Source organism: Cavia porcellus, unplaced genomic scaffold (assembly GCF_034190915.1).
Source record: "Cavia porcellus strain 051 isolate PalLab524CR breed Dunkin Hartley unplaced genomic scaffold, mCavPor4.1 scaffold_21, whole genome shotgun sequence".
In the NCBI taxonomy this organism is placed as follows: Eukaryota; Metazoa; Chordata; class Mammalia; order Rodentia; family Caviidae; genus Cavia; species Cavia porcellus.
Genome location: NW_026947504.1, coordinates 50,233,016 through 50,245,509, shown reverse-complemented (window position 1 = coordinate 50,245,509; position 12,494 = coordinate 50,233,016). Strand labels below are relative to the sequence as shown.

The window sequence follows — 12,494 nt, the reverse complement described above, 5'->3', positions numbered from 1 at the left end:
CTTTCCTTTCCCAACTTTGGGCTTCAGGTATTTTGTCTCAGCAACAAGCATAAAGTAACTAAGACATATATACTTGAAAGGAACATTCGGGACAAAGTAACAAACAGCTCATCTAATCATATTTTACTTTGCAGATTAAGTCCAACAATTCTCATTTTCTAGGAAAAGAAAATTTAAAGGGGGCATAGAGGGAATAATAAAAGTGCTTAAAAAGAAGTAATCTAAGATGGAAAAAAGTAAAATGTACCGTAAATTGACAAATTTCATTTTTAACAAATAAATAGAAAGATTACAAACATCAGGGCTAGTGGTCAACACACAAGAGTACTCCATCATTTCAAACGACTTGTCTTGCAACTTAAGTCTCCTGGGAGACCAGAGGTCACATATGAAATCAACTGTTCACTGGCCCCCCAAAATATACTGGACTATTTACTGTGCAATGTGTGCTAACATTGATGGATATCAGAGATGGGTCAATGCTAATGTACAACAACCCATCCTGTTTTAAAGGACCTGCTGCATATATAAAAGGATATAGAGATCACTACATCACTGTCCAGAAGACCCAGATGACTGGTAGTATCGGGATGCCTAACCCCATGCCTGCATGATACTTATGTTTCCCCAGTTGCTGAATACACACTGGGGGAGGACATAATGACTGATGTTGTGCTCCACGCCATGTAGCGTTGACTCTCCCACAGGCCACATGGGTTGTGTACATGAAGCAGTACCGGTTGCCTGGAGGCCACGAGGAGATGGGACACATTGTCTTAAAATTAAAAAAACATGAGTGACACTCCCTAAACACAGCCTTTCAGTATGGCCCGTGTAGAAGCTACATGAGTCATGGCGAATTACTCTGAAGTCTCATCCTGACACTGGCAGTCAGGACCAATTTGCCTTTACCCAAGAAGGCAAGCAATGGACCTTCCAGATGTTGCCATCAGGCTTTGTGATGGCATGGCCTAGTAGTCCAGGATCTGGCCACGTGGGACAAGCCACAATCTGTGTCACTGTTTTAGATTGATGATATGATGTTAACCCAATTGTCTTGCAGATTAAAAAGCCACCGTGCGCAACCTGAAGAAAGCTTTGCTGACATAGGGGTGAGCCACAGACAAAGACAAGGTCCAGGGAACAGGCTTGCCTGTCAAATTCTTAAGTGCTATATGATTGGGTAAGACCAGACCCACGACAATATACCAATTACAGGTGTATGTGTATCTGCTAGGTTTTCGATGGATATGTCACATCTAGCTCTCCTGCTGTCCTTTATACTAGATGACCAAAAGAGGTACAACACAGTACTAATAGATGCTACAGACGCTGCTTGCTGGACTGAAAGAGGGCTACTGCATAGGTGAAAGCCCTACAATTCATAGACCTTAACCTGCCATTTATCCTAACAATCTCTGTGGATGATTGTAGAGTTAGCCAAGGCCTATGAAAAGAAAAACAGGGTTTTGATCACAATTATGAAGACCCAAGAGCTGATATTTCCTAATTAAAACAACAGCAACAGTATATGCTGCTCTGCATGCCTATGAAAAATCATGAGATAGATATGGGAACAGCACATTTCAAGAAGGAAATGGCATAGGGCCCCACTCTCATATGTTGGGGGACATAGCTCCAATAGTAGGCACCTTTCTTAGCCTGTTGGCAGCCAAACTGACAATGGTTTTGGGACCCATGTTTTGAGAACCATTCAGGATGGACTCTAGGACATGACCCCTAGTCCCCCTACACAAAAAGAGAAGAAGGATCTCTGGCTAATCCGGGGGATTCTGATGGGTCTGGCTGTGACCCAACCCTGCAAGGGACAGCATTTTGCTCTCTAGAGCAGTTCAGAAGTACTCTGGTTTGGAACCAAAACAGGCAGGTTAAGCCTATGGGCAGAGTTGCAGACAATGTGATTGCTTATAATACACAAAAAAGACCCCCTACATGTGTAGCCCAGACAGCTGGGCTATCTTTAGTGGGAGGTGGCTTGGGAAGTATAGGAATGACAGAGATCCAGCCCTGGATTCACTGCTCCGCGATCAAGTGGGGTCAATCCAGATGGGAACACTCAGAAGAGGCAACACATTCAAAGCCCTGCACCTGCCACTCTGGAAGCTGGCAGGTCAATGCACGGCTGAAGATAGAATGGACATTGTGTGTTGCAGTACATGTCCTGAGTGACTGATGTTCTCTTATCCTGGTTGGGTTTTGACTCCTTTTTCCTCACTAATTTTAGTGTATCTGAGCTGTACCCCAGAGGACTGGAACGTTCCCCAGAAAAGCACCTTCACTGTTTTCTATATTAGTGTAACTACTGTACCAGGTACCTTGATCTGTTTTGTCAAGTTATAGATCCAATTTATTATTACTCTCCTTGGGTTCTGGCTCCATATCTCCTGTTAATCTCAGTGTTTGTTAGTAATCTCTGGTCCACAATTCTGACAGCCCCATAAAAGGGTTGTCTTTGTCCTCTGTTATATAAACATAATTCTTGAGATACTTACCTATAGCTGTACAACAAAAGTAAAAATGACTCTCCTATGGATTATATATTAACATTTTAGGAGTATATGAAAATTCAAGACATTCAAAATTCTAGGTTCAAATTGAAGGTTCGTATCCCAAGATTATTCTTAATCAGATCAGATGAGACTCATCACCAGCTATAGTAGGTCTTCATTTTAATGCACACCAAAGGCAGACTAGAGAAACCACTGTTATTCCTCAGGCTGTGGATTGGCAATGAGAATACCATTTCAATAATCAGTATGTCTGCTTGGAATGGCAATAGGTTAAAAAACATTACCTGCCTCCTTTTAAAAAAAATCTATTCTGACCCAAGTGGGATTATGTTATAGATTAGGGCAAATCCAAAAATGGTCAGTTAGTTCAACTTCCCTCTAGACAAACCTGTCAGAAGGTAACTTATAACCCATTACTGTATACTCTTTAAGATCCCTCTCATGGAGATTGGACATCAGGCTGCTATATTAGAGTCCAGGTAAAAAGACTCATGGCTTGTTGTAAGATATACAACGGTCTGGACACCTTCTACACCCTTCTCCTCCTAGGATTTCTTCCCCAACACCACTGGTATTTCCATTGGCCTCTGCACCTCTTGCAAACCATACTGGGCCCCCACCTCCTGACCTCCTGTGTCTGGTTAATGATACCCATCAGGTCCTTCAAGCTGTAAATCGAGACGTGGGCAATACAGTTGGCTCTTTCAGTCCTTTCCTATTGAGTGTTAAGTACCATTCACAATAATTTTAAACTTAATGCGACTAGTGCTCCTGATCACCTGCTGCAGCTCCATCCAGCAGTGGTAGGAAAAATACTTCCTGCTTTTTAGGTTACAGGTAAAGGTCAGAATGCTTCTGCTGACTGTAAAGATGTGTTGGCTGTCACCTCAGGTTCTCTGGCAGCCCCCCAAGCCACCCCAGAACTTTCTTTGTGCTAATGGGTTATATCGCGTGTTTGATAGCACCAAGATGAGTCTATGTGCACTTGCTTTTTTGGTCCCCAACCTCTCTGTTTATTCAGGACAATGAAGACCTACACATACCACAGTGATGTTGGAAACAGGACCCAATGCTACTAGCTGGAAAAGCAAGAGCAGGGAGTTTGACACTCGGGGCTACAGCTATGGCTGTAAGCCAACACCGTACTCACATTTAAGTGTTCAAATTGCTGGAGATTTTGCCAATATACAAATCTCAACAGACACACTACAGGACCAAACAGGCTCCTCAGCTGAGTCTTTCTTCAGAATTCAAGAACCCTAAATCATCTGACAGCCCAGTATGGAAGTACATGCCTTTTCCCAGGGTACAAATGCTATTATTATGGTAACAAGCCAGAAATAGTAATAAAAACTCCCATCAGCTGTAGGAACACCTCAAGCATAGGATTCCAAATCTTATGGGAGGCTCTTCTTGGTGAAGATTTTTTTCTCTCCTCACAGACAGGAGCCATTCTCGAACCACTGATAGCTTTGTTGGCAATTTTTGCAGGGCTTTGTGTGATCCAATATCCTGACATGCTTCTTGTCTGATTGCAGGGAAGCTATGCCCCACCAATTCCTCTTACAAGTTACTGCCCCTTACCAGCTCCTCAAAACTAAAGAGACCAGAGAAACTGAGGGAGAAGACTGTAGCAAGATTGGGGGGAAATGTAAGAGCACAATTATACAATTAGTAAAGGCACAGTTACAAAATAATAAACTTATAGACATGTTATAGCAAGTTAAAAACCAATAGCGTCTGCCTGTGCCCCTGCTACCTGGCACATAAACAATCTACTAAATTCAGCCAGCCTGGACTGGCTGGGTCCAGCTGCTTTTCTGCTGATAATGCACTGGGCCAATTTGACTATTCTCAGCTATGATTTCCCTAATTAAGAAAATACATTGCTTCTAACTGGTTTCAAGGGCTTTGTTTGGTGAAATAATCCAGTCAAAGACACATTTTAACTCTGCTTGCTCCCCTTAAACCCCCTCCCCTTGACCTCAGGGTGCTCCTATATTATGATAAACAATTCCTTTTAAGAAAGTATGTTTAGTTTTCCTGACAATATTATGACTTAATTCAATCCATGTGACCAATCACTTATTCTTCCTGCTTATAACCTATTTTTAAACTGGATTCAAAGCTGGTTCTTTGCTAATGATTTGGACTTGGTCTCACTAGTCTGGTAGAGTAATAAACAACTGCCTCCTACATTCCTTGGTGCAAAGAGTCTTCCAGTCAGCTTGAGAGTGGATTTCCCTTAACACTATAAATTTGGAAACTAAGAAGTAGTGAACTGAATAGTTGGCAGTCTGGGTCAACCTAGACAAAGAGAACATTACTAGGCAGACATAGAACTTAGGCAAAAGGGGAACAGAGTCGTTGGTTGTGGACTGAGGAATAGAATAGTTATTCAGTCTATGTGGAAGTCGAAGAATCAAGGGAATGTTGCCATGGTCACAGTGTAAGACATTTAATAGTAGAGGATGAGGCTTAGCAGGCATCCATGAACTTAAGCTACAAAACATTGTGTTCCTAAATAAAAAGCCTCATTAACCAAATATATTAGAATCATTTCTAAAATAATAATGAAGAAAAGCAATATTCAGTAACTTTATATCTGTAAAATGTAATATCCAATATGAAAAATCTATAAAGTAGGAAGTACATTTAAAAAAGTATTATTTACTGTCTTATAGAACTGAAGAGCAGAGCAATGAAGTACTTTTTTGATAAAATGCAAACCTTTACTAGCTTTGTCCAACGGTTCCAAATCATCCACAAAATTCACGATATCAGGATACTTTTCTTCACATATTTCTACCAGGAAATGAAGTAGCGTTGTTTTCTGGTCTGCTGATTTTATGTCCTTTAACTATACAAATGAGAGACAAAACAGACATATTTTTTTATTTTCTACCTAGTCAAATAATATAAACACTCTATTTTATAAAATTAGTTTCAGTTATACAAAACAAATAAATATTTGAAAAGCTAATTTCTACTTGTTTAGTAAAACCACTGACATGATTTAAGAAAGTAAAATGTATTAATACGACAAACATTCTAGTAAAATAATCATATCTGGAAGCTCACTGGGCAGAGCTTCTCTCAAGTGAATGAACCTGTGAATAAAGTCATACAAAGTCAGGGAAAGGAGGAACAAAATTCAAGTATACAACATCACAGGCAGGCAGAGCAGCATGTGAAACGTGGTGCTGTGATTTGGACTTGGTTTTATGCAAGGACTTGTGTGTGGCAATGGTAGCATGTGGAATTTTTAGAGATGGAACATAGTGAGAGCTTTTTAGGAACGAAAGGATTTCTCCTGAAACTCTCTGGCCATTCTCACAGAAGGTATTTCTAACATCACTCAATCTCTCTCATTCCAGACCCAAGATGGATGTGATCACCAGCTCCTGGACATCTGCACTGTTGGCATGCAGTTAAAACAACCCTCATTGGAACTGAGCCTAGCCAAATACCACAGCCCTGAACTACCAAAAATGTGAACTAAAAACTTTTTTAATGAGTTAGCCACCTCCAGTATTTTGTTACAGTTAATGGAAAGCTGACTAAGATGCAGCTATAGGAGAGGAAGAATATGGTATATCTGAGCAGGCCAAGTGGTCCCAAAATAAAGTGTGCATGTGTAGGAAAAGAGAGATAGGAAGAAAGGACAGATATAAACTTAAAAAGACCAGGAAAATAAGAGGAAAGGTATGCCACACAATGCAAATAAGGGCTTGATGTTGAGGCATTGCAAATTTTTAAAACTGGATGACAGATGATTAGATATACATTTTTTTTTTTGTCTTTTTCATTTTTATCGGTACCGGGGATTGAACTCAAGGCTGGCTGCTTGCAAGGCAGGTGCGTAAGCCGCTGAGCTAAATCCCCAGCCCCGATTAGATATACATTTGAGAAAGTTACCTTTAGTCTGCTATGGATAGAAGCTTAGAGGAAAGACAGTAGCAGAAATGTGAAGACTAATTTACAAACCTATGGCAATAATTCAGACAAAGATATAAGGCGACCTGTACTAAGGTTGTACCTTGTACCTGAAAAATGGAGAGAAGGGAATTGAGGGACCTTGAAAACACAGGTGACACCATTAATTGAAACAGATCAGAAAGAATGAGAAACAAAGCGTGGCAGAACAGGCAAAAAACCAAATGTTTCAGTTTGGGAAAAAAATGAATATAAAGCTTTTGAGTAATATTCAAGTTGAACTGTCTTGAAAGGACATAGTTTTGCATAGGTGTAGAAATGTGTTTCTGAGTAGTTTGTATTCATGTTCCCTAAGGAGCCACCTTTTAGCAGTTTTTCCTAATTGTCTATGCGCAGGAAGTTTTAAACTGCAAGGGTATTGCACTTAAAACTAACGTTCTATATGTAAATCTGTGCTTTGTGCACATATAGAACGTTAGTTTTACGTGAATTCGAATTTTTTTTATTCCCCTAATACTAATTTTCTAATCCTTGAGTGTATTAGTCTTGCTGATGATACATGGCTAGACCTTACAGGAATAAAATGACTTTGGAGCACCAATTTGTTAGGTCTCTGTTACAAAGATCAGTTATTTGAACAAATGAATCTAGACAATTATACAGAATTTTAAAAAATAAGTCTAACCTTAAGATCAGAGTTGACCCAATCCTAAGCTCAACTGGCCAAGAAATGCAATGAAAAGATAAAACTAAAAACTGAACCTGAATAGAAGTTAGCTGGGTTTTGGTGTGGTGATTGATGGTAGGGATTGTTGGGCAGGTGGACTGAGTTAACAGAAGATCAGGTAGTGTTCCCTGCCACTGAGTAACCATCATTCAGGACAAACACACATTTAAAGGATAAGACAAACCAATCATTCCCTCATTACAGAAAATTACATTCAAAGCTGGAAATTTTTGCCATGACTAACCTACTCAACTCCACTTGCTTCCTTTCCAGCAACTTCCTACTTTAAAATGGGTGTGGGGAGATCTTTTTTTTTTAAAATGAAAAGGTAAACCAAGAGATGGAGGCAGCAGGAAAGAATGGAAAGGGAAGGGAATGAATAGAGAATCAAGATGTGTTATGTACATGTACCAACTTTCCATGAGGAATGCGATCAATTTGTATTACAAACAGGTATCAATAAAATAAAAGTCTCTATAAATAAACAAATAAAATGAAATGAAAATGTATAAATGTACATGCTACAACTCAGAAAAATATTTTTTAAATAATTAAAATCAGATAGTCAAAGAGGTGCTATGTTATATCACCTATTATTAACATATTGATTCAAAAAAGAACACACTGTTACAAACTATAATCTATAATCTCACATGTTGACTTTCACACCTGTGATGCATTCAAACGTAACCTGTGCCTATTCAACACATAATTCCAGGACTACCTCCTGGGCTGGGCGTACAGATCAGTGATAAGAGTTCTCGTCTAGCATGTGAGAAGCTCTGGGGTTGATCTCCAGCACCACCAAAAAAAAAACAAGGCTCCTGGCATTTTATAAACATGATTCTATGAACACTTAGTCTACTACTTAATACCTTGTTTAAAAGCAACATATATTTCATAACATCTAGCTGAGTGTTTTAAAAGAGTACTTCAAAAATAATGGCTCCATTATAGCTCGGCAAATTGCCACTAACACGTGCAATGTTAAACACGCCCTTAAGAAGCTTATATCCCTAGGCAAGTTACTGGATCTTAGCTTCCATACAGATAGATTAAGAGAACTGAAGGTAGATGACAACTCTAAATTCACTTTCAAATCTGAAAATATTACTGGAGCACATCTAAGTATAAGTAGACACAGACAATAAAAACTAGAATAAAAATGAAGATACAGTTATAATCTCACTTCAGAAGGCAATATTTCCAATCTTGGGTCAATTAAAGTTATCTGTGAGTTCTGATGTTTATACGTTAACCTGGAAGGCTAAACAGATTTGTAAATTTCTCTACAACTTCATGGTTTCATTCATACTATCATTTCAGATGAGACCTGCTTGAAAGCTTTCATAAATATAACAGACTTTGCATCAAAGCTTTCTTTCTTTTACTAAAGACCACTATAGGAGCAAAATTTTCTTTTTTCCCCCCTTTAAATCAGCGACAACTTGGGGATCTTAGAGCCCACTGTCACTAGTCTATACCTTTCCTCCGGATGTTTCTTTCATGAGAAAGTAGATGAAAGATTTGTGTGCACTATTAAGACAAGCATATCTACCTCTACAATTGTAGAAACACAAAAAAAATTGTTCAGAAATACCTGTAATATAGCTAAATAGCCAACAACTACTGAGACTAATATATCAAGAAATCTATGATTAAACAAAAATAAACCAGATCAATCTCAATCTTTATTCATGAGCAAAAAGAATTCAGAATTAGGATTCTGCAACACAGTATAGTTTGCAGCAACTACCAGTTTAATAAATGTTACATACTTCAGTGAAACACGGATCCAAGCTACTCAGAGACAATATAAAGCCAACACTAATTTAAGGGGAGAGCGCTATCATTGGCTGCTGAATTGAGGCCACCAAATGGAGGCCTCAAATGGCTTAAGGAGCAAGCCACATATTGCTAAGTCTAACACTAAAAAGTCCACTCACTGAATATAAAATGAAGCCCAATTCCCTCATCATTCCTAACTATATTTTACAGTTGTGCAATTAAAAATAAAAATAAAAATTTCCAAATAAATTAGAAAGTAAGCTTAATAAAAATGAAAGGTTCAAATAAGAAGTGTTTTCTTAATACATTGTATCTCATTTACGAGCTAATCTGCAGCAATACGTCTCAGGACCCAGATTCTTCATTTATGTTCTCACATTTTCAGGAAAAATTTCACAACGCTGCCAAAGTATTCTTCCTGCCTCAGTTACTCTCTTCCTTCCTCTCCTTAAACGAAAAAAGTAAAAAGGAAAGCTTTTCAAAAATATGAAAGTAAATCAAAATATATTTGCCCAAGACCTTTTCTCTTCTTTGATAGACATAAACAATGAAAGTACATTATATTTGTACTAATCACATTAAAATCAGTGATTAAGAAAAAGGGTTGGATAAAACAGTTAATTTTGCTGAAATTAAGAACTTAAATACACTGTAAGACTACTTTGGAAATAAAGTAAAGCTAAACTGCTTGGAAAAACTTGCTCAGGTTAAAAAATATGCTTTAGCAGACATTGCTTGACAGGATTCCTTTTGTATTACTGTTAAGAGATTTATCTGTCTAATGAGTAATTATCACTGTTAAACACAATTTCTTATTCACATATTGTTTCTTTAAGATACGTTTAATGTGGCGTAAGTGTCAAATAAACAATAAGATGGATGGAGTTTCTCCAACCACTCTGTTCATTCCAGAAAAATAATGTTAAAAGCAGATTCTGTAATAAATCATGGCCTACTTGTCAATCTGGAGCAAAATTCCCTTGCATATACAATACAAAGTTTGGGAATATAAGCATACATTTGGATTACATTGAAGAATACTGTTTTTATCACAGTTGAATTCAAGTAAAAAGTAATTTGTTAGTGACCTTCAAAATCTGAAGAACTGTAACTCTTTAGTCTCTGAATAATGAAACATACATCTTAATAACACTGTGAAATTAGTAACTCTCCTCCCCATTATGTACCTAGAATCTATGTATACATCAAGAGAATTGCCACTTTAGATTTTGTAGATAGTGCAGAATACCAAAATCGTGATAAAATTCTCAGAACCTTCTAATGGTCCCACAAAAAGCATAGAATACACAAACCTATAATACTGATGCTGAGGATAATATCTTATTTGGTGATTTCTATGGGATACAGTCTAGCCAAATAATACACTTTGCAGTGAGTACTTAAAACCCACAAAATCCCTATGAAGAAGGAATCAAGACACACTCATTATATAAAGAAGAAAACACATTTAGAGGTCATGTAGCTTACCCAGGATCACAAATCTACTACTAGGAAGAACATGGTTTGAATTTAGTTCTGGGTGAAGACAAACCATTTAATTGCCATAAATTATAGTTTCACTACAAAGTATCTATTTTGTTTAACCTTTTAATATCTTGAAAGAAATAAAATTCTGGGAAATATAGTGGAAAAAATGATAGTGAGGAAGTAAAATCTCATTAGTGAAATTTAAAGTTCTAATGCACTATCACTTATTAATTCTAGCCTGGAAAGCCTATAGAAGCAGAAAGGTTCAAGATCATGACATACAGTCTACAGTTTTACCAACAAAATGAATAAAATGGCACCTAAATCACGATTTAAACAACTCATTATATATTTCTAATACATTACTGCTGAAAAATATTATACCAATACAGTTAGAGGATGAGATCTTTAAAATTTAACCTTCAATGGATTTGCACAAGTTTACAGAGTCAATGGGATTATACAAAGTCAGTGAAAAGAACCACTATTAATAAATGGATACCATTTTCTGATGTGCTTATGCAGGCACATTTGTTTCAGTGTGTGCATGTGTATGTTCATGTGTGTAGTAAAAAAATAACCACGCTGAACAAGGTTTCAAAAAGACTGTATATCTCCCCGATAAAAAATAGCAACAAAAATCATGAAATAACAAGATGTGTATATCACTGCCAGTACCAATAATAACAATCATAAAAGTTTCATAATAATATTAAAGATATAAACCAATGGATATGAGACAGACTTTACATAGTAAATAATAGAAATGTTAGATGAGCTAGTTATGGCATTCATCTTACAAACTGTATTAACTATTTGATTTTTATTTTTAAATGAGAATCAAAATATTAAATGATCAAGATGATGCTTTATATATATAAACATCTATAATTACATGAGCATGATTTCTACCACGAGAATGGTTTCTGTAAGTCACATTTTTAACATATTTCTCTTGAAATTTAGTAAACATATAAATTTTTATAGGAAAAGCACTTTTGCATTTCAGTAAAAGTCTCTTACATCATCTATTATACATTTAATATTTTACTATTTATACAACTTCTGATACAAGATTTACAATAACAATATAATTTATTAAAAGGGCTATTAATTTCTTTTTAATATTTAGGGACTAGGAAAGATCACATTCATAACAAATATGAAAAAAACTGTAATAAACAATTCATAAAGGAAGAAATGCAATTAGAATACAAATAAAAAGCAAAATGGTAAGTTCTTTAGTGACCAAAGATTTCAAGTTTCAAGATATTTTCACTATCTATGTCATCATTCTCCAACAAATGAAAGCACTCTGATCAATAACACCTCATCACAGCATGTGTTGCATAGAAATGTGTTTTCAGTTGCTACTGCAGGGAAATCCAAACTGGGAAGATTCCTCTAGAACACACTTTAGTAATATACGTCAAAAATTATAAAAAGCATTCGTGGTTGGGATAGTTTCAGAAAACTCAGTGGAGTCCAAAATTGCCCAACCAAAAGTAATAACTACAGTGAAATTTCAGCGTACCTATTTCAATCTGACATTAAGCATTTTTCATAAAAATTGGACTGCATGCTTAGAATGTGAACAATTAAGCTTGTTTAAGTGGATCAAGCATATTAAATTATAACTTTATAGTTTTTATAACTATTTTAAAGCAGTTTTAACTTTAAAAAGCAGAAAAGAGAGCTGTCATACATCCTTCCCTCTACACCCACAAATTACTTGAACGTTTTGCATTGGTGTGGTACACTTGCTGTAAATGATGTACCAATTTTAATTCCCTATTGTTAACTAAGACCACAGTTCACATTAGAGTTGACTGTATTCTCAATTCTGTTTCGATGGGATAATGAGATGATGTATCTGTCACTACAGCATAATTGAAGAGTTTTTCCACTTTAAAAAAATTGTGTCACACTGTTCATCACTTGCTTCTTCTCTATTCCCAGAATACCCAGTAACCAATGATCTTTCCACAGTCCCTCTACATTCAGCTTTTACAGAATGTCATATA

The 12,494-nt window shown here is 36.7% G+C and overlaps 1 protein-coding gene across 2 annotated transcripts in view; it reads right to left on the bottom strand.

Moving 5' to 3' along the window:
- Diaph3 (diaphanous related formin 3) overlaps positions 1 to 12,494 on the bottom strand; it is a 462,609-nt gene that overhangs the window by 200,322 nt on the left and 249,793 nt on the right. For both annotated transcript variants that reach the window (XM_063232700.1, XM_063232701.1), the window contains one exon: positions 5,262 to 5,391. In XM_063232700.1, the coding sequence (XP_063088770.1) occupies positions 5,262 to 5,391 (130 nt within the window). The remainder of the gene's footprint in view (positions 1 to 5,261; positions 5,392 to 12,494) is intronic.